Raw genomic sequence first — 21,873 nt, forward strand, 5'->3', positions numbered from 1 at the left:
GATGGATTGTGGTAAGAGTTGTACGAGCCCCCAGCAGACTGATTTAAAACAAACAAACAAACAAGCAGAGTCCTTCTCCCCTCCAGAGAAGGATCTCCTCTGCTCTTTGAAATGTCTCTATACTATAATGAAATCAAAATTTTACTTAGTTCTTGTGTGTGTGTGTGTGTGTGTGTGTGTGTGTGTCTTCCTCTGAAGCCCTTCCTCAAGCTGCCCAAGTGGGACTTGCTAGTGAGAGGTGGAAAGGAGGCACAGAACAGAAAAAGAATTTAGCCAGGAATGTGACGTTGAGAAAGATTTTATTGAGGTAGGGAAAGAACTCCCGGGAGGGAAGGGAGAGCAGAGAGAGACCAGGTCATCTCGAGGCCCTGGGCCGTTCCACGACCCAATGAGTTAGGTCCGGGAAGTCGCGCCTGATACTGGGGCCAAAGGACATATATAGGGGATGAACTGAAGGCATGTGGGCTGATAAGGGGTCTTGTGCTGTCTTAGCAGGGTTCGGCTGGTGTGGCAAGTTTTGGGTCTGGAGATGACAAATCTTGTTTTTTGGCAAACTTGCTTCGGGGATGCTAGGGAGAGGGGGCTGCGTGAGCCTCGCCAGCAGAGTTAACTTTGTGAAATGCTGGAGGCAAAGGTTACAAAGCACAGGAGGTTATCTGTCTGCTTGAAAAGCTGGTGGGGGGGGGGGGGCTGGCCAAAACAGCTAGTTCCCTTCAGGAAGATAAACCCAGTGCTGGCAGCAGAATTCTCTCTCTCTCTCTCTCTCTCTCTCTCTCTTCCTCTGCAGCAGGAAAGGGAGAATGTGGAAAGCCAGCTCTACAGACTCCTGAGAATCCTTGGGCTGAGAGCCAGTGGGAAAACCCACAGACTTTTACCTCCCAGCCATTTTCCCTGGCCATCCTTAAGGCACAAAGAAATCCTTCCAGCGCTGAAAACTTAGTTTCAGTTTCCAAACGTCACCAGGGCAGGGAGGAGCCTGCTAGCGGGGTAGCTTCTGAGCTTAAAGCACCCAGAGAAGGGGAGGAGCCAGCCCTACATTGCTGAGAGGAACCTCAGCACTCTCTGCTCCAAGAGACTTTAAAACCCACTTTGTCTTGCGGATTCTCTCTGACCTCCATCCCGCTGTCTCAGCTTTCCGCCTGGAGGAAAAAGGCTGGAGCATGCTTCTTTAAGGGGCTGAGCCGCGCCGGAGAGAAGAGATTCTCCCAGGCAGCGTGCCTCCCTCTGCCTTTGCAATGGAGTTTGGCATTCTGGACCTGTATCACACCCCTGCCTCCAGAGTGGATGCCTTCGTGGGCCAGAACCTTCAGCCCCAGGGAGACTGGAAGGAGGAGATGCAAGACGCCTGCCAGAGAACTGAACGGTTCCTGAAGGATCAATGCTTCCGAGATGAGCTGATCCTGGACCAAGAAGTCAGGGTGCTGAAGGTGGTGAGGGTGAGCACTTGGGGACCCTGGGAGCTCAGATCCCTGCTCTGATTTCCTTAACCCAAATTTGTTGTGAGCAAGAGGATTGTGGTTGTCATGATATGATTATTAAGAGGTGTCGAAGGGATCAGGGATCAGGCATCAAAGAACAAAAAATCATATCATTGTGAATGAGGGGGAGTGTACAGTGGGGACCCCAAGCCCATATAGGCAACTGGACATCACCTTAGGGAAGAGTCATGGGAAAGAGATGAGCCAGTCAGTGTGCAGGGTAGCAAAGATGAAACATACAACTTTCCTCTAGTTCCTAAATGCTTGTTCCCCACCCACTATTATGATCCCAATTCTACCTTACAAATCTGGTTAGACCAGAGGATGTACACTGGTACAGATAGGAACTGTAAACACAGGGAATCCAGGGCAGGTGATCCCTTCAGGACCAGTGGTGAGAGTGGGGATACCAGGAGGGTGGAGGGAGGAGGGTGGGGTGGAAAGGGGGAACTGATTACAAGGATCTACATATAACTTCCTCCCTGGGGGACAGACAACAGAAAAGTGGGTGAAGGTAGACGGACAGTGTAAGAATGACAAAATAATAATAAATTATAAATTATCAAGGGTTCATGAGGGAGGGGAGCAGGGAGGGAGGGGGAAAATGAAGAGCTGATGTCAGGGACTTAAGTGGAGAGCAAATGTTTTGAGAATGATGAGGGTAATGGTTGTACAAATGTGCTTTCTACAATTGATGTATGGATGGATTGTGATAAGAGTTGTATGATCCCCAGTAAAATGATTTAAAAATATATATGATTATTAATCCAGCTCTCAAGAGCTTCAGTCAACTAAGAATAGCAGTAGAACTCTGTAAGATTATGCTCTTTTGCTTTCTTGTGGAAGAACGTCTTCTTTATGCTCCCAGTCATAAGGATGCCCGCCTGGATTGTTCTAAAATAGCATGGACTGACTGCTAGAAATTACTTGGCAACGACACGTTGATTCCTGTGATCCCCTACTGTCAGTGGCCTGGAGAGTCTTGCGACACAGATGGCAACTCTTACAGGAACATTGCTTTCTTTCTTTCTTTTTAAATCATGTATTGGGTGCTCTTACCGCTCTTATCACACGCCACCCACCATCCATCCATCCATCCATTCATTGTATCAAGCACATTTGTACATTTGTTGCCATCATTCTTTTCAAAACATTTTCTTTCTACTTGAGCCCTTTGATATCAGCTTCTCATTCCCTCTCCCCCTCCCCACCCTCCCTCCTTCCTGAACCCAGCTCTATGGACCCCTGAGAATCCTTGGGCTGAGAGCCAGTGGGAAAACCCACCGACTTTTACCTCCCAGCCATTTTCCCTGGCCATCCTTAAGGCACAAAGAAATCCTTCCAGCGCTGAAAACTTAGTTTCAGTTTCCAAACGTCACCAGGGCAGGGAGGAGCCTGCCAGCGGGGTAGCTTCAGAGCTTAAAGCACCCAGAGAAGGGGAGGAGCCAGCCCTACATTGCTGAGAGGAACCTCAGCACTCTCTCTGCTCCAAGAGACTTTAAAACCCACTTTGTCTTGCGGATTCTCCCTGACTGCCATCCCGCTGTCTCAGCTTTCCGCCTGGAGGAAAAAGGCTGGAGCATGCTTCTTTAAGGGGCTGAGCCGCGCAGGAGAGAAGAGGTTCTCCCAGGCAGCCTGCCTCCCTCTGCCTTTGAGATGGAGTTTGGCATTCTGGACCTGTATCACACCCCTGCCTCCAGGGTGGATGCCTTTGTGGGGCAGAGATAATGATAGATTCACAGGCAGTTGGAAAGAGGATGGAGTTGGTTTCATCATTTTCTTTGTAAAACTACGCTGGGCACACAGAGGACAGTTATGAAAACTGCTTACATGCAATCAAACCCCTGAGGGAATGAGTCTCTGGGGGGAGGGCGGGGGGGTGTTGCTGTCAGGACCATCATCTTGGGGAGCACCGAGGTTAACTGGCATGACCGAGTTTACCAAGACAACACCTCACATCCTAATTTGGTGGGTAGAGGCTGCAGCCATGGAAAGGGCAATGAGCAGGTTCTCTCTCATCACCGAGAGTGAGGAACATCACAAGGCACAGGGACACAGTGGGCCCTGCGGATTCACGAAGCATGCAGCTACCCATCCCTGCACCCCCAGACCGGAGGAACGAGAGGGTTTCTACCGACTGCTCTGAAAAGGATCACAGGAGACGGCCCTGCATGGAGTCAGAGGAAGACATGGGACACAACTGGAAACCCTAAGATTCCAGGGTTACTGGTGTGTGTCCCCCGCCACCAAGCTGCCAGGGAGGGACGGGTCTGTGGCTGTAAATGAAGGGGAGCGTAGTGACGGTATCGTTCTGTCTCTTGATCCAGTGGTGGCGATAGGAATCGACACATGTGATTAAAATGTTCGGAACTGTACACACACACAGCCCCCCGTGTCAGTTTCCTGGTTTTGCTCTTCTGCCGTAGTAACCGTTGGGGGAAACAGAGGGAAGGCCGCAACTGCCCTCCCCGTCCTCTCTTTCCAACCGCCTGCAAATCTATCATTATTTCCAAATCAAAACGTTGCACTTAAAGTTTTTATTTTCCAATTGCATAGCCAGACACATAACATATGTACAACAGATAGAGACACACAAACATGTATTTGTCTTGGCCAGAACCGCCCACTAGAACTCTCTACAGTGAGGGAAACGCTGTCTCTCTGTGCTGCCCCACACAGGCGCCACTAGCCGCGTGTGGCTAGTAAGCACGTGCAGAGGGGCTGTGTGTGACTGAGGAATGGAAGGTTCTATGTCATTTAATGAAGTTCAACCTAAATACCCCCATGGGGCTTTTGGCTGCCAAATTGAATAGGTGTAGAAGATGGATGGAATGATCTACAAGAACCTGGTAACCATGGCTACCTTCTGTCCTCCCTGTAGCACGTTTCTTGTCTCTGATCAGTTGAAGGCAGAGTAACACCCACAGCACAGGTAGACACGGTAGAAGCCAAGGACGCCTTTCGGAGCCTGTGTGAATGGCCCGATTTGGATGTGTGTTCCTGACTGAGCTCCAACCTCAGATGCCAGGCCCCCGCACAGGTAAAGCTCAATGCCGTTGTCCCCACAGGGCGGCTCCTCCGGAAAGGGCACTACGTTGAAGTACAGCTCCGACGTGGACCTGGTCATATTCTTGAGCTGCTTCTCCAACTTCCAAGAGCAGGCCCAGCTCCGAGAACACGTCATCAGCTTCATCCAGGAGAAGCTGGACCACTGTGGCAGGAGTCTGGCTTACAACATATCCCTGGTCCACCACAGAGTGAGGCCTAGGTCACCTCGCTCCCTGTCCCTCGAAGTGCAGTCCAAGAAGAACAGTGATACCATCCGGGTGGATGTGCTCCCAGCATTCAATGCTCTGGGTAAAGTCAACATTGGGCCAGAGTAACCAGTCAAGGCCCCTTCTCCAACCTTGGTCTTGGGGGAGGTTTGGGGAAGTAGAAACCAATGGAAAAAGTGAGGGGCTAAGAGTAGAGCTCTGCTTGAGGATGCCGTCCTTCCATATCCAACTGTTTCCTTGGGGAAGGGCCTTCTCCCAAGTAATAGATTCCCACTGCCAAGCCAGCATTCAAGTCTTGGGAGGCAGACAGAGCGAGATTGAAATCCTATGTTTAAAACAGGTCTCTTTCGGTTCGCCAGTGTTGACTCTAAGACTTACTGGTGGTGTGACCTTGACAAGCTATGTTACCCCTTCAAGACACTAACCTGTCAAAGGGGATGATTTCAGGGTGACCTCTAGGATACCGTGGTGGATCTATTAAAATGCCAATTTCCTCTGGCGCCACTGAAGTTTACCTACTTCACGAAGCTCTTCTGGGGACTCCATAGACTTAGCTTGGTGCCTGCCTCATGGTAAACCTTGGGTCAATATAAGTTATTTGACATCCATGTGAACTGAAGGTGCTACCAAAATCTCTAGGTCCCTAGGTCATTTCAAGCGTTTCCTGCTTGACTATTAACCTAGGGGGTGGTGGTTCGAATCCATCCAGTGACCCCAGGTAGGAAAATCTGGCCATCTGCTGCCAGAGATGACAGCCAAGAAAGCACGGTTGGGGCCGTTCCTCTCCGTTACACACGGGTCATCCTGAGTCCGAACCGCCAGCAATGGGTTTGGTTCTTTGTGGTTGATTATTTTGGCTTTCGGGTGGCCCAACCATCTAGGCACTTCTTTCGTGCCACCGACAGAGTTATAAACTAGAAAGGATGCCATTGTGAAACGGAGGCCTGTGTGAGTTCCCTGAAGGAGCCCTGGTGGCCTAGCCCGTGGGGCTGTGAGCCACAAGGTCAGCAGTCGGGATCCGCTGGCTGCTCTGTGGGAAAAAAAGATGTGGCTTTCTGCTCCCTCAAAGATGTACAGCCTTGGAAACCCAGAGGAGTCAACTCGACAGGAGGGAGTTTGGCTTGGGGAGTTTCTAAGCCCCTTATACCTCTTCCTAGCTTCCTCCTCTCCTAGAGTTCATTTGCCTAAGCAACTACTTTTCTCCTTCCAGGAGTCTTTATCCCGGATGTCAAACCATCACCAGAAATCTATCAAGACCTGATCACCGCCAACGGCCGCCCTGGGGAGTTCTCATCCTGTTTCACGGAGCTGCAGAGGTACTTTGTGAAGAGCTGCCCGACCAAGGTGAAGAGCCTCTTGCGGCTGGTGAAGCACTGGTACCTGACGGTGAGAGGCGGCGCCAGGCTGGGAGATGCCAGGACCAGGGGGAGGGTGGACACATCACAGCATTGTCTTCCTTGAATTTTTTTTATTACGAATTAGATGAAGGTTTATGAGGCCAGCCATACGTTTACATTCAACATACTCTGATTCATACCTGCTCAACACACTCTGAGACAATTCATACATCTTCTGATTCGACTCATCATTGCCACCCCGTAAGGTCCTGTTCCACTCCCCCCCTGGGCTTCCTGTTTCGATTCCTCCTTCTTTCCGTACCCTCTAGACATTTTTTGGGGGTGGGTGGGCGGAGGGGGCATGGTAAATTCTGCCCTTTTGATCTTAATTGGTGGATTGTTCTGATGTGGAGATGAGTTCTGTCCAGACCTGAAGTAGGGTGATAGTCCAGGACTGGGGGATGGTGGTGGGGGACACACACCAGTAACCCTGGAATCTTAGGGTTTCCAGTTGTGTCCCATGTCTTCCTCTGACTCCATGCAGGGCCGTCTCCTGTGATCCTTTTCAGAGCAGTGGGTAGAAACCCTCTCGTTCCTCCGGTCTGGGGGTGCAGGGATGGGTAGCTGCATGCTTCGTGAATCCGCAGGGCCCACTGTGTCCCTGTGCCTTGTGATGTTCCTCACTCTCGGTGATGAGAAAGAACCTGCTCATTGCCCTTTCCATGGCTGCAGCCTCTACCCACCAAATTAGGATGTGAGGTGTTGTCTTGGTAAACTCGGTCATGCCAGTCAACCTGGGTGCTCCCCAAGATGATGGTCCTGACAGCAACACCCCCCGCCCTCCCCCCAGAGACTCATTCCCTCAGGGGTTTGATTGCATGTAAGCAGTTTTCATAACTCTGTCCTCTGTGTGCCCAGCGTAGTTTTACAAAGAAAATGATGAAACCAACTGCATCCTCTCTTTCCAACTGCCTGTGAGTCTATCATTATCTCTGCCCCACAAAGGCATCCACCCTGGAGGCAGGGGTGTGATACAGGTCCAGAATGCCAAACTCCATCTCAAAGGCAGAGGGAGGCAGGCTGCCTGGGAGAACCTCTTCTCTCCTGCGCAGCTCAGCCCCTTAAAGAAGCATGCTCCAGCCTTTTTCCTCCAGGCGGAAAGCTGAGACAGCGGGATGGCAGTCGGGAAGAATCCGCAAGACAAAGCGGGTTTTAAAGTCTCTTGGAGCAGAGAGATTGCTGAGGTTCCTCTCAGCAATGTAGGGCTGGCTCCTCCCCTTCTCTGGGTGCTTTAAGCTCAGAAGCTACCCGCTGGCAGGCTCCTCCCTGCCCTGGTGACGTTTGGAAACTGAAACTAAGTTTTCAGCGCTGGAAGGATTTCTTTGTGCCTTAAGGATGGCCAGGGAAAATGGCTGGGAGGTAAAAGTCTGTGGGTTTTCCCACTGGCTCTCAGCCCAAGGATTCTCAGGGGTCTGTAGAGCTGGCTTTCCACATTCCCCCTTTCCTGCTGCAGAGGAAAAGAGAGAGAGAGGGAGAGAGATCATTCACTCACCCACAATCATGATAGTGGGTGGGGAGGAAGCATTTAGGAACTAGAGGAAAGTTATGTTTCATCGTTGCTACATCGCACGCTGACTGGCTCATCTCTTCCCCACAACCCTTCTAGAAGGGGATGACCAGTTGCCTACAGATGGGCTTTGGGTCCCCACTCCACATTCCCCCTCATTCACAATGATATGATTTTTTGTTCCTTGATGCCTGATCCCTGATCCCTTCGACACCTCTTAATAATCATATTATGACAACCACAATCCTCTTCTACATGTTGCTCACAACAAATTTGGGAGAGGATGTGGTTCCACTAAAAGGGGCAGAGCAAGGATCTGAGCTCCCAGGGTCCCCAAGTGCTCACCTCACCACCTTCAGCACCCTGACTTCTTGGGCCAGAATCATTACCTTTTCCAACCCTGCCACCCTGGTTCCTGGGCACCCCAGCCCCAGCCCACCTGGGGCTCTCCAAGAGCCAGGCCTCTGTCTCTGGACATCCGGCTGGACCCCCTATCCTAACTCCTGCACAGTGCCCTGCGGGGGGAGGGGGGTATGGAGACTTACAACCTCCAACAGTCCCTGCCTTTTCCCCCCTCCTCCCCCTGCTGCACCCTGGAGGGGAGAAGGGTGGGAAATTCAGGCCATGGCCAGGGACAACAGGGATGAGGGAGAGCTGAGAAACCCTAGCGAGGATGGTCAGGGGGCTCTGGGGATGACCCTAAGGCCTAGCCAATGCCACCATTGCCATCACCACCTCCTGCCAAGAATGGGAAGAAGGATGCCCAGGATTTGGACCCTCCCCCACATATACCACCTACTGCCAAGGACTGGGAGTCTGAGCACTAAAACATGGAAGGTCCAACACTGTAGCACCGGAGAGGGCCACCTACCCCCATCAGAGATCGTCCCAGAAGCAGGAGCCTCCACTCACCCATCCATCCTCCCCCCCACCCACAAAATAACTATGGTCCCAGGAGTGGTTCTGAGTGTCCCCTGGTGACACCTGGATCTGACCTAGAATCTCAAGGCAAAACAGTGTCTGAATCTCAAACCCATACTGTCCCTTCCATGCTCCAAACACCATTCTCATCTCCACCCCCAACTGTAGCTACTGCTCTAACCTCGTGCCCACCGGATCCCCAGCTCCAGCCCTGACCCCAGAGCCATGCCCACCTATCTTCCCACCTCAGCCCATTCCCAAACCATCTCCATGTCTGACTGTAACTACAGCTCGAATCTGTCCTGAATCCCAGGCCCCCTCCAACCTCATGCCCAACTTCATTCCTAACCCCCAAACCATGCCTGCCTGCCTGCCAATCCCATCCTTAATCTCCTATCTCCTACTCCCACCCATTCCTGTTCCAGTCCCCCACCGCCAACCCCATTCCTGGACCCTAAGCCACCCTTACCGTTACCTTGGTTGCTCTCATTCCCTGCCTCAACCCAACCCAAGGCTCCTCTGTTATGTCAACCCAAACTCGAACCCCGAACTCAGTCCCATCCTGATCTCAGACCCAGTCTCTCCATTTCCCCCTCCTTATTTTCAGAGCCCCCGTCCCGGTGGCATGCCTAGGGACCCCACTCCATAAAACACCCGGTTGGCCCCACGACTAATGGTCTCCTGCACCGCCTCCTCCGTTACCTGACCTTGGGTCATGGGGTGCTCTGGTCGACCAATACGTGGATGCCTGTCTCCATAAAAAAGAACACAAACAAAGATTGGCTTTAAAGAACAGAAATATATTTTCTCACAGTCTGATTCTTTCTAAGAGATACCTGGTGTTTGGTGCATGCCATCAATCGTCGGTGTCCAGACTCCCTTGGGTGTGTGTGTGTGTCTGTGTCTGTGTCTATTCTCCTCCTTCCATGCCTCAGAAGTGATTAGGTTTACGACCCACTCTCCTATCGCATGGCCTCATTAACCCACCATTTCTAAACATGGCCCTATTTACACGTATAGGATTTTGACACATATTTGGGGTGGGGCATAATTCAATATGCAACATTATTGTTCTTGTTTGTTGCTTTAATTGTTATCTGCTCAGGAGCAGGACCCGTGTCCGATGTCATGAGTGTGCATGGTGGAAGAGAAAACTGATGAGGTCTTACAGAGACCTGGAAAAACTGGAAATTCCCGGAGGGATTTCTCTCGCTCATTGGCTCGCTCACACTCTTTCTTTCACTCTCTCACTCTCTCACTCTTTGGCTTTCTCGACAGTACTTGAAACCTAAATACCGAAAAGTACCCTTGCCTTCCAAATATGCGCTGGAGCTGTTGACCATCTACGCCTGGGAAATGGGCACAGACAGAAATGAGCACTTTGAGATGGATGAAGGCTTTGCAGCTGTGATGAGCCTCCTCAGAGACCATGAGGACATCTGCATATACTGGACCAAGTACTATGACTTCCAAAATGAGGTGGTCAGAGACTGCATCAAGCAGAAGTTGAAGGAATGCAGGTGAGGGGCAGTGGTTTGAACTACAAGGGATAGAAGACCCGCGTCCAACAGTTTTTTTGTAAAGGAAAGGGGAAATCATTGACCTTATCACTGAAAATCCCAGAGATAGAAGCTTTAGGTATGAGGCGATCTGGACCATCACTATGTTGCCAGGGTCCTGTGCCTGGGAATCACTCGGCTTCGCCATTCGAGGCATCCACTTTTTGTTTCAAACTAATTCCTTCCTGGCTGTGTGAGACTTCAGCTTCTCCTCTGGAGATGGACCTTCTAATATCCACTGGTTCTCAACCTGTGGGTTGTGACCCCTTTGGGGGGGGTCAAACGACCCTTTCCCATTTGGAATCATAATAGTAGCACAATGGCAGTCATGAAGTAGCAATGGAAATAATTTTATGGTCAGGGATGGGAGGGGTCACCACAACATGAGGAACTGTATGAAAGGGTCGTGGTGTTAGGAAGGTGGAGAACCACTGCTCTATACCATTGCTCCATCATTGCAAGCAAAAAACCAGAGCTAAGCCTTGACTGGGCCTGCCTTAGTTATAGTCCCTCTCTTGAACCAAGAAGTTCGGCATGCAGGGAGCCCACCCTACGTGGAGACAGGCACCTAACCCCTCTGAGCTCCCGATGGCCGGAACCAGGAATGTGCCTCAGGCTCACCCCTTTTCTCTCCCAGACCCATCATCCTGGACCCAGCTGACCCCACCAATAACCTGGGGAAGGGGAAGAGGTGGGACTTGGTAGCTGCAGAAGCTGCGTTTTGCCTGCAACAGCCCTGCTGCTGGATTGAAGATGAGGGCTGGCACGTACAGGTATGACCCCACCCCTGTACAGGTATGACCCCACCCCTGTACAGATATGACCCCACCCCTGTACAGGTATGACCCCCTCCCCTGTATAGGTATGACCCCACCCCTGTACAGGTATGACCCCTCCCCTGTGTCATGACCAATGGTGACTTCACTTCAACCCCCACGAATCTCCCACAACTCCTGACCCAGCACCCATAAATCCCCTAACACCTCCCCTTAGAGATGTCCTGACCAACCAGGTTTGCATTTCCTGCCCTGCTCCTGAAAATGCCCAGGCCCCAACTCTTCCCTCTGGAAAATGAGTAGCGCTATGCCCGGCCCCTCCGTAGCCAATTGAGAGATGGGGGTCACATACAAGCATCGCGTCGTTTCCTTTCATAGTGTTTGGTCAGAGCCTCCACTTCTTGATATTGAACGGAGATTTAATAGATACCTCCAGAAATGAGATCGCAACAGCCCAGGGTCCCACATCCCCCACAGACCCCAGCTGTGGCCATGCTCCTTCCTCCTGCGTAGATCACTGTACTCCTCGCCTGAACGTGCCCCAGGCCCCCAGGTTCTAGACCAGGACTCTGCCTATGAGCTCACTGAGAAGTTGATTGCCTTCCAACTTGCTACTCCAGAATGAGCTTGTCACCTGGGACCCCATGTCAGACCCCTGGGGGACATTCTGCGACTGGCTGCCAATCAGCCCCGCTGCACCTGAAACAAGTTAGATGCCCACCGCACAGCTAGATGGGCCACAACGTCCAGGTCAGATTGGCTGCATATGTCCACCCGATCACAGGTCCCTGCGTGGGACAGGCCAGGACTTCTGTTCCCTGCTGAGACCCCGTCCCAGAAGCATCAGTGTTGTCATTGTTACGATTATTTTATATTTTGTGAAAAGATAATACATCCACGGTATTTTTTAAGTTAACTGTTGAAAGGTATCGATACAAAGCAGTAAATCTTTCTTTTATCTCCACCCCCAGATTCTCGGTCTATAGCTTTCCGGACACCCACAGATCAATTTCTTCCATTTTCTTCCATGGATATACCATCCACGCACGACCTCTTGTCTGTGTCTGGTTGGGCAGCCTAGGTTTTTTGGCATTTTGTGTGTGTGTGTGTGTGTGTGTGCGCGCGCGTGCATGTTTTTACTTTTTCACTTAAATCATTAAGCTTTTCAGTAACTAATTTAAAATAACTTAAAGACAATTCCATGTTTGCAGATATAGCTCTAACAGATGTATTCCTATAAGGTAACCTTCAAACCAGGATACTTTTGAGGGTGAAAGAGCATGGCATGAAAAGCTAGGACAAAAATAAGATAAAATAAAAGCTAGGACAACAGACATGACCCAGGACTGCCCTGGACGGTTAGAGATAGCATTATTCTCACTGGAATCCATCTTTTGTCTAGCCTCATCAGACTCCCACACACGAAAGTACTTTGATTTCGAGAACAAGTGACGTGTGGACAGAATGGGGAGCGGGGGGGACTATTTCCAGACTTGCTATTGTAGCAGGCATCTCTTAACACGCCATGACCAATGCCTCACCTAGGTGAAATGATTTATCCGCGTTGCAGGACAGAGGATGCCCCAAGCAAGGTCCTAGAAGCTTCACACAACCAAATACCCTGCTTTGCCTGGGACAGTCCCAGCTCATGTCTGGTATCTCCCATAATTATTGGTAGCACCCCCTTCTCCTTGTAAAGGTGTCTCTGTCAGGGGGGCAGGTTGCATGCTCAGTTGCCAGAACTAGGGGCTTTGCAGGGAACCCGCAGTCCTGATCACCCAGGGACCCTCAACCATCTCTCCCTCCCTTTCAGAGCGCAAGAGACGTCCAAGTGACCGTGCGGATGAAGGGAGAGGATGATCACACGCTCTTAGTGAACCCCTACAGTCCCATTTGGAAAATGAAGAAAGAGATTAAGGATAGGAGTTACTTCTCTGGAAACTTACGTCTCTCCTTCCAGGAGCCAGGTGGGGACCGAAAACCACTCAGCAACAGGCAGAGCCTTTCGGATTACGGTATCTTCTCTAAGGTGCGCATCCGGGTGCTGGAAACCTTCCCCCCTGAGATTCAGGTCTTTGTGAAGGAAGCTAATGGCCAGAACAAGCCTTATGCCATCAACCCTGATGACTTAATCATAGACTTGAAAGACAAGATTGAGGCAGCAGGAGGGCCTGATACAGAAGATCAGACACTACAGTTCCAGAATCGGATACTGAAGAATCATCGCACCCTTAGAGATGTGGACATTGAAGACTGTGACACCATCATTCTCATCAGGGAAGGCTGACAGTACCTGCAAGGCCCTGGGGGTGGCCCAGGATGCACATGCTTGAAGCTCCTGTCACTCCATATTTTATCGCTAAGTCCCTAGCACACAAATCGTTCACCCTTTAGGGCTTTGCCCAGCTATGGCCTCTTCCCTCGGGGGAAGACATCTGTTTTAAGGCTGGTCCTAACAACACGTGACCCCAAAGCAACTCTTCTGCCACCAGGCTTTCCATCAGGCTGCCGCGTTCTTTGTTCTTAGCACACATCACACCAGACTCTCAGTCTCGCTTCTGATCTCCCTTCTGGTCTGGGCGTTCCTTGGGGTGGGGGAAAACACTACTTTATCTTTCTAATATCAGCCGCATAGCAGGCTCGCAATGAATTTTCAGTGAATGAGCAGTAATATTTGCATTTACTGTGGGCTCCCCCTACGCCATGTTTTGTATATAGTATTATCATGTTTAATCTGTACAATGAACCTAAAGAGTGGGTATTAGTATGAAGCCCATTTTATGAATAAAGACTGTGAAGTGAAAAGTCTGGTAAAATGTGAGAGGTTAAAAATCCAGTTAAAAAAATTAAAATGTGGGCAGGGGTGGGGCGAAATGAGCTGATACCAAAGGCTCAAGTAGAAAGAAAATGTTTTGAAATTGATGATGGCAACATATGTACAAATGTGCTTGACACAATGGATGGCTGTCTTATTATGATAAGAGATGTACAAGCCCTTTCTAAAATGATTTTTAAAAATAAATACATAAAAATAAAAAGATTAAACTTATAAACACAACAAATACTTATGCATCAGTGTTCAATGCAGCACTATTCACAGTAGCCAAAAGTGGAAACAGCCTAAATGTCCACCAACAAATGAATGGATAAACAAAATGTAATACTTACATGCAATGGAATACTACTCAGCCATAAAGATCCATATAGTCCTGACACATGCTATGATATGGATTAAAACAAAACAAAACCCCTCACTGCTAATAGCCAATTCTGATTCTCGGGGATCCTATGGACAAAACAAAATTGCCCCTTTGGGTTTCCAAAGCCATCAGACTTTACAGGAGCAAAAAGTCTCAGCTTTTTCCCAAGAATTGATTGGTGGGTTTGAATGACTGGCTTTGAGGTCTGCAGCCCACCATGTAAACCCACTATACCATCAGGACTCCCACAGTATGGATGGACCTTGAAAATATCGTGATGAGTTAAACGAGTCAGTCACGGAAGGACAAACATGGTGTGATCTCATGTACGTGAGGTCTCTGAAACAGACGAATGGATCGAGATCTAAGTTTATTAGTGGGAAGGGGGAGGGGGAAATGAGAACACACTGCTTAGGGAACGGTGAGCCTTCCTTAAGGATGATGACCTAATTTGAATACAGATAAAGGTAATGGTTGGACAAGAGTCAAACCCAATTAAGGTGCGTGTGCTTGAACTGTTCATGTGAAGATGGCTGAAGTGCCCAGTGCTCACCTTCCACAGTAAAACAATGTGTCAGTCTGGGTGCACTACAAAAACAAATGCATGGACACTCATGTGTATAGGAAAGAGCTTTATATATACAAGAGTAATTAAATATTGAGACAACATCCCAGCCCAGTCCAGATAAGTCCTTAAGTCCGATATTAGCCCATATGTCTGATACCAATTTATAAATTTTTCTTCAGACTCACAAAACACATGCAATGATGCCAAATGCAAGAAGATCACAGGCCAGAGGGTGGAAGTCTTATGGATCCAGTGGCAGTAGAAGCATCTCAGTGCTGCCATGGGTCTCCACGTGGCTCCTACAACTCCAGGGCTCTGGCTCCATCAGTGTAGCTCCATCAGACTCATAGTCAGGAATGCCTCGCAGGGAGTGAGCGTGTCCCGCCTCCAATCGAGCTGTTTATCTCCTTAGCGCCTCCAAATGAGGTCATCTGATTGACAGGCGTAATTCCATCCCTTCAGTCTTAAGTCTCAAGTTGACAGCAGATTATGTAACTACCATAAACAAAATGGCTAACATTTTGTTTTATATATATGTAAACCACAGTACAAAATTTTAAATAGTAATTTGTAAATGGTGTCATGCCTGAAAATTATGAGGGAGAAACAATCACATACAAAAGATCCTCAACATGATAAATTTCATCAGTTATCAGGCATCAAAGAACAAAAAATCATGTAATTGGGTGCACACCTCCATGATACGATCACTGAGGACAAACAGGTGCATAAGCAAATGTGGCGAAGAAAGCTGATGGTGCCCGGCTATCAAAACATATAGCATCTGGGGTCTTAAAGGCTTGAAGGTAAACAAGCGGCCATCTAGCTCAGAAGCAACAAAGCCCACATGGAAGAAACACACCAGCCTGTGCAATCACAAGGTGTCGAAGGATCAGGTATCAGGCAGGCATCATCAGAACAAAAAATCTTACCATAGTGAATGAAGGGGGAAGTACAGAGTGGAGACCCAAAGCCCATTTGTCGACCACTGGAGATCCCCTTGCAGAGGGGTCTAAGGGAGGAGATGAGTCAGTCAGGGTGCGATGTAGCACCGATGAAGAATACAGCTTTCCTCTAGTTCCTAAATGCTTCTTCCCCGCCCCACCCCCCACCACTATCATGATTCAAATTCTACCTTGCAAGTCTGGATAGAGCAGAGGATGTACACTGGTGCAGATAGGAGCTGGAGGCACAGGGAACCCAGGGGGGATGATACCTTCAGGACCAGGGGTGTGAGTGGTGATACTGGGGGGTAGAGGGAGAGTGGGTTGGAAAGGGGAAACCGATTACAAGGATCTACATGTGACCTCCTCCCTGGGGGATGGACAACAGAAAAGGGGGTGAAGGGAGATGTCGGACAGGGCAAGATATGACAAAATAATAATTTATAAATTATCAAGGGCTCATGAGGGAGGGAGAAGCAGGGAGGAAGGGGAAAAAATGAGGATCTGATGCAAAGGGCTTAAGTGGAGAGCAACTGCTTTGAAATTATGAGGGCAAAGAATGTACAGATGTGCTTTATACAATTGATGTATGTATGGATTGTGATAAAAGTTGCATGAACCCGTAATAAAACGTTTAAAATTTTAAAAACAATGACAGAATGTTAACATTCATTAAATCTAGATTCTAAAAAAAGAAGAAGAAGATTAAATGTCACCTTCTTTCCCTAAGAAACACTGGAGGTCAGAAGAGAATGGAATGGTGTATTTAAAGTAAGTACTGAAAGTAACAAACAAACAAATGTTAACCAAGAATTCTATACCCAATGACACTATCCTTCAAGAGTAAAGGTGAAATTAAAGTATTTCCAGACAAACTAAGACATACCAATGAGAGCTCTTCAGATGGCAGAGACAGGGCACCAGAAAGCAAAGCAAACCTATCCATTCAAAAAAACCCAAAAAACTTCAATAGAGGGAAATGCATGAACACATATGTCCATTGACAAGTAGTCAATGCTGATTCATAGTAACTCTCTATATATGATTTATCTTTAAGGGCGCAAACAGCCTCATCTTCCTCCCACAGTGATTGGTGGGTTTGAACTACTGACCTTGAAGTCACCAGCTCAGTGCCTAACCCACAGTGCCACCAGGGCCCCATATGGACAAATATCAAGGCTACTACTACGGCCTCCATGCTTGGTGATTCTAAATGTCTCATCCTTCACATTTTCATAACAAACGTACAAAAGGGGAAGATAAAACACGAGAGGGGAAGGCCAGCACAGTAGGGAAGGGCGATGTGACAGGACACAAAAATAAAAAAGACATAATCTAGGACAACAACAACAAAAGCATGGAGGAGAATTGATACAGCTTTAGAATTGTTTAGAAGGACATAATGCAGGATGTCACAGAAGTTAAATTGGTATCATAAAGTATTGGACCATTAAATTGGACCATAAATTGAACCATTATTGGACCATTAAATTGGATCATTAAATTGGACCATAAAGTATTATAAATGCAAACTATTAAATATTTGGGGTTTTTTATTTTTAAAAATTTATTTTTTGTGTGGTTTTTTTTTTTTTTACTTTTTATTGTGATTTGAGTAAAGGTCTTCAGAGAACATAAGTTTTCCATGAAGCTATTCATATCCGTTGTGCAATCCCCACAGGATCGCACCCTTCATCCCACTTCCTTCTAGTGTTTCTTCTTTCCATAATCCTTCCTGCCTCCTGAACTTCCTGCCTCCAGCCTTCTGAAAACGCTGCCCTAGGGGTTTCTGAGACTGTGAATCGCTCTACAGCAGAGGGCACCTTCACCTTTCTCTGCAGCAGCTGCGGGTGGACTTGAAGCATGGACCCGGTGGTTAAAATGCAACGCATAACCCACTGCACCACCAGGTCTCCTGTTAACCCTATAACCATGTCTAGTGTTTGTCTGAAAATTGAGCCACGGGGAGTGAATCTGGTTCCAGGTCTGAAGGGTGACAAAGGACCCGTGGTCTCAAGCCTCTTCCGACCACTAAGACTAATCTCTTTTATGATTTTTGAGTTCTCGTCCACATTTTTCTCCCACTCTACCCAGGACCTTCTCATGTGATCCCATTCAGACAAACGCTTAATGATAAATATTCATGGTAACCACCAAGAAGATGCCCTTTGCCCCTCTGGTTCTATACATTACTGAAACTTTTTTTATTGTGAAATAGGGGAAAGTTTACAAAGCGAATGATAAGTTTATGTTCCACGATTGCGAACCATAAAAGTTAAGGTCCATGCCCTGAAGCAATTGAGACTGATCAATAACCACTCCAAGTGGAACGGAGAGAGAGAACTAGATTGTATTTGGAGGCTAGCCAGGCACATCTCCTTCCAGCAACATGGCTGTGTGGTGAGTTCTCTCCCTATCCCAATTTACCACATGATATTTATACTGATTTCTTCTAATAATAAAAAGCATGAGCACATGAAAGAAGGATTCTAACATGTATTACCTTGGCATTTAATTTCTAACTGACTTAAAAAAAAATCCGTTGTACATAATGACCAAGGGGTTCAGTTAGACCCCCAGCAGGGTTCAGATAGCAACTAACATGCTAAAGGTTTGTTGGACACTTGGAAAGTCAAAGTGTATGATGACAAATAAGCATCAAGACAGATTGTACTGAAGAGGAACTATATCTCAAGACAAAATGGCTGTGATCTTGCTTACAACTCCCAGCAATTCATGCATATTCCAGTGAGATTAAAAAAGACTCCCCAGCTTTGTCTCCCCCAAAGATCTGTCAAACATTAGCCAGCACATGATGGGAGGTCAGATGCTTAGGGATATTCTCCCTGAAGGCATTCAGACTGCTCTCTGGCCCATTGTAGGTGGAGTTCACACCCTACTGATAATGGTTTCTGTGGAGATCCAGAGTACAGGTCAAACCTGCTCAGTGACATCCAAAGTTAGTCTGCCATCCTGAATCTGGAATCCACCTATCTTGTCACATGGGTGCCCCAATCCCTCCTCTTCCTATTGCATGTTACCCCTAGATCATCTCCCTCATGACTGTAGCACCTATAGCACAACCCCTTCCTGTGACGTATGTCTTTACCTGACTTAGGGGGCTTGCACGCTCCCCAAAGATATATAGGCCTGGGTTAGCAATAAAGAAGCTCTCGCTTGTTCCCCCTTCCTCCCCACCCCTTCTCTCTTCCTGTCCTCTCTCAGGTTCTTGCTCCCGGTCCTCTTTCCCCTTATCCTCCTTCCCCTCCCCCTCTCTCCTGCCCTCCGGTCCACAGAGCAGGGCTGAGGTGAGCATGCTACCACGAAATGCGTCTGACTCCATTATTTCTATCTCTTCTATCTCTCATCCTCTCTATGGCTTTATTGTACTCTTTATGTATCTCGACCGTACGCTTGCGTCTAATGAACCCACGATTAGTTGTGGGGGCTGGCCTTTCCCCCACATGTTCCGATTCCACGTTTCATCACCACCCCCTTCGTGTGCCCTCCTTGTCCCACTTCTTCCCTGTGTTCCTGTTTTCATCCCTCCCCCTTTCCTAACCCTCTGGACTTTGTCCTTGGGTAACGCTACCCTTTGATCACAGAGGGCTGATTAGTTCAACACGGTGATGAGTTCAGTTCAGACCTGGAGGGGGTAAGGGACCACAGTCTTGGGGAGGGTCCCACGAGTCTCCATCTGAGCAGGAAGCCTGGTCTCTTTTATGATTTTGAATTCTGTCACGTATTTCTCTCCCACTCTGCCCAGGCGCTCCAAGTGCGATCCCTTTCAGACTGCTTCTCAAATGTAATATTCACGGTCACCACGAAGAAGCTCTATGAGAGTGACACCTGGAAAAACAAACACAAAAGGGAAAGGATGAGGGGACCAAAGTGGCCCCCACTACAATGACACGCGACCAAGCAAGCAGCACACGGCACGAGAGGGCAGAGACAAAGAGAGGTTCCGACTCACAAATCACACCGCGGCGCAACTCAGCTGGTTCTTGTCAGTCCAAAATTCAGTACAAAATGAGGCCGTTGACATGAGAAGAGGTTCACGTGTTACACTGTCAAGTAACAATCAAGGTGTATCAGCAGACGGACCTGGAACTATTTATAGCCTTTCCCCCCATATATAAGATAGGCAGGATAAACAATCCCAGGAGAAAACAATGGGACAGGGGTTGGGGGAGGGATGGGATATGGGAGACAGGGAGGTGGGGGATAAGAAGAGGGGGAGCCAATAGACCCAGGGACAAGGGAACAACAAGTGATCTAAAATCGATGGCAAGGAGGGCATAGAATGCCTAGTGGGGTTTGATCAAATGCAATGTAGCCGAGAGGAATGACTGAAAGCCGAATGAAGGTTGCACATGATCGTTGGACAAGAGGAAAGTTAAATAGAGGAAAGAACTAGGAGGCAAAGGACACTTATAGAGGTATAAATATAGACACATACATATGTAAATATATTTATATATAACCATAGGGACATAGAACTATGTACATATATTTATATGCTAAGTATTACGGTATCAGATGGACATTGGGACTCTACTCAAGTACTCTCTCAATGCAAGAACACTTTGTTCTAATACCCTGGCATTCTGTGATGCTCACCATCCAGACACCATTGCTGAAGACAAAAACGGGTGCATAAGCAAATTTGGTGAAGAAAGCTGATGGTGCCTGGCTAGTACAAAATATAGCATCTGGGGTCTTAAAGGCTTGAAGATAACAAGCGGCCATCTAGCTGCGGAGCAACAAAGCCCACATGGAAGAAGCACACCAGCCTGTGTGATCATGAGGTTTGGACAGGATCAGGTGTCAGGCATCAGAAGACCCAAAGCAAACAATCATATCAATGTACATGAATGGAGTGGAGACCCAAAGCCCATCTGTAGACAACTGGACAGCCCTTCAAAGAAGGGTCACAAGGACGGGATGAGCCAGCGGGGTGCGATATAGCGCCAACAAAATACAAACATTCCTCTAGTTCTTTAATGCTTCCTTCCCCAAACTATCATAACCCCAGTCTTACCTTACAAATCCAGCTATATCAGAGCATGTACACTGGTACAGATAAGAGCTCTTGACACACAGAATCCAGGATAGACAAACCCCTCAGGGCCAATAATGGGAGTAGTGATACCATGAGGGTAGGGGGACAGGTGTGGGGAGAAAGGGGGAACCGATCACAATGATCGATGTATAACCCATACCCCACCCAGGGGTTGATGAACAACAGCACCATGGGAGAAGGTAGACAGCGGATGGCTAAGATATGAAAACAATAATTTATCAAGGGTTCATGAGGGCAGGGGGGGGGGGAAGAGGAGCTGATATCAAGGGTTCAAGTAGAAAGACAGTGTTTTTAAAAGGATGAGTGGAGAGCAAATGCCTTGGGAGTGATTGGGGCGGGGAATGTATGGATGTGCTTTGTACAATTGATGTGTGTATATGTGTGGATTGTGGTAGGAGTTGTATGAGTCCCTAATAAAATGTAAAAGAAGAAAAGAGAAAAAAATGATTAGGGCAAAGACTGTACAGATGTGCTTTATACAATTGATGTATGTATATGCATGAACTGTGAAAAGAATTGTATGAGCCCCAATAAATTGTTAAAATTAAAAATAAAAAAAAACATTGATGCAGAAATCCTTAACAAAATACTGACCAATAAAATACAAAAGTATATCAAAAAAAAAAAAGAATGATGGCAACATGTATACAAGTGTGCTTGACACACGGATGGATGGATGGATGGATGGATTGTGATAAGAGCTCTAAGAGCCCCCAATAAAATGATGAAAAAGAAAAATAATTGGGGGGTAAAGGAGCAGACTGAGTGTCAAGTCTGCTTTGTCTGACTGGAGCTTTCAATTCTTTTCCCCACCCCGAGCAAGTCTCTTCTCGTTCTTCTTTTTAAAATGAGTTTATTTTTTAACAGTTTCATGGAGATACAAATTCTACATCACACCTTTCCATCGCATTCATACGAGCCATGCAACCGTCACCCCAATCAATTCCTGGACGTTCCTTCTTCCTTATGCTCAATGTCAGCTCCCCATTTCCTGCCGGCCTCCCCACCCCCACCCCAGCCACGTCCCTTTCAATCTATGGATCCAGTTGCCTCTTTAGGTTTCCCTGATCTGGGTTTCATAGAGAGAAAACCATACAAAGATCACAACAGAACGCAAGCAAACGGCCCAACAACAGTAACACAATGAAACAAAGAAAAATCTCAA

General features: G+C 47.9%; 1 protein-coding gene across 1 annotated transcript; it reads left to right on the top strand.

Annotated features, from left to right (window-relative positions):
• The first annotated feature begins 849 nt into the window (after positions 1-849).
• On the top strand, positions 850-13,971 carry LOC142428966 (2'-5'-oligoadenylate synthase-like protein 2). The gene is made up of 6 exons (XM_075533898.1): positions 850-1,436; positions 4,547-4,835; positions 5,964-6,139; positions 9,857-10,098; positions 10,775-10,910; positions 12,727-13,971. The coding sequence occupies exons 1-6, from the start codon at positions 1,236-1,238 to the stop codon at positions 13,198-13,200; spliced, it is 1,518 nt and encodes a 505-aa protein (XP_075390013.1). The 5' UTR covers positions 850-1,235; the 3' UTR covers positions 13,201-13,971.
• Positions 13,972-21,873: the final 7,902 nt, after the last annotated feature.

This window comes from Tenrec ecaudatus, chromosome 16 (genome assembly GCF_050624435.1).
Source record: "Tenrec ecaudatus isolate mTenEca1 chromosome 16, mTenEca1.hap1, whole genome shotgun sequence".
Lineage (NCBI taxonomy): Eukaryota > Metazoa > Chordata > Mammalia > Afrosoricida > Tenrecidae > Tenrec > Tenrec ecaudatus.

Excerpts from the sequence above, each read along its gene's own strand:
- LOC142428966 (XM_075533898.1), top strand. The coding sequence starts at position 1,236 with ATGGAGTTTGGCATTCTGGACCTGTATCACACCCCTGCCTCCAGAGTG. Across the intron at positions 1,437-4,546 it reads GGGTGCTGAAGGTGGTGAGG|GGCGGCTCCTCCGGAAAGGG; the intron begins GTGAGCACTTGG and ends TTGTCCCCACAG. Across the intron at positions 4,836-5,963 it reads CCCAGCATTCAATGCTCTGG|GAGTCTTTATCCCGGATGTC; the intron begins GTAAAGTCAACA and ends TTCTCCTTCCAG.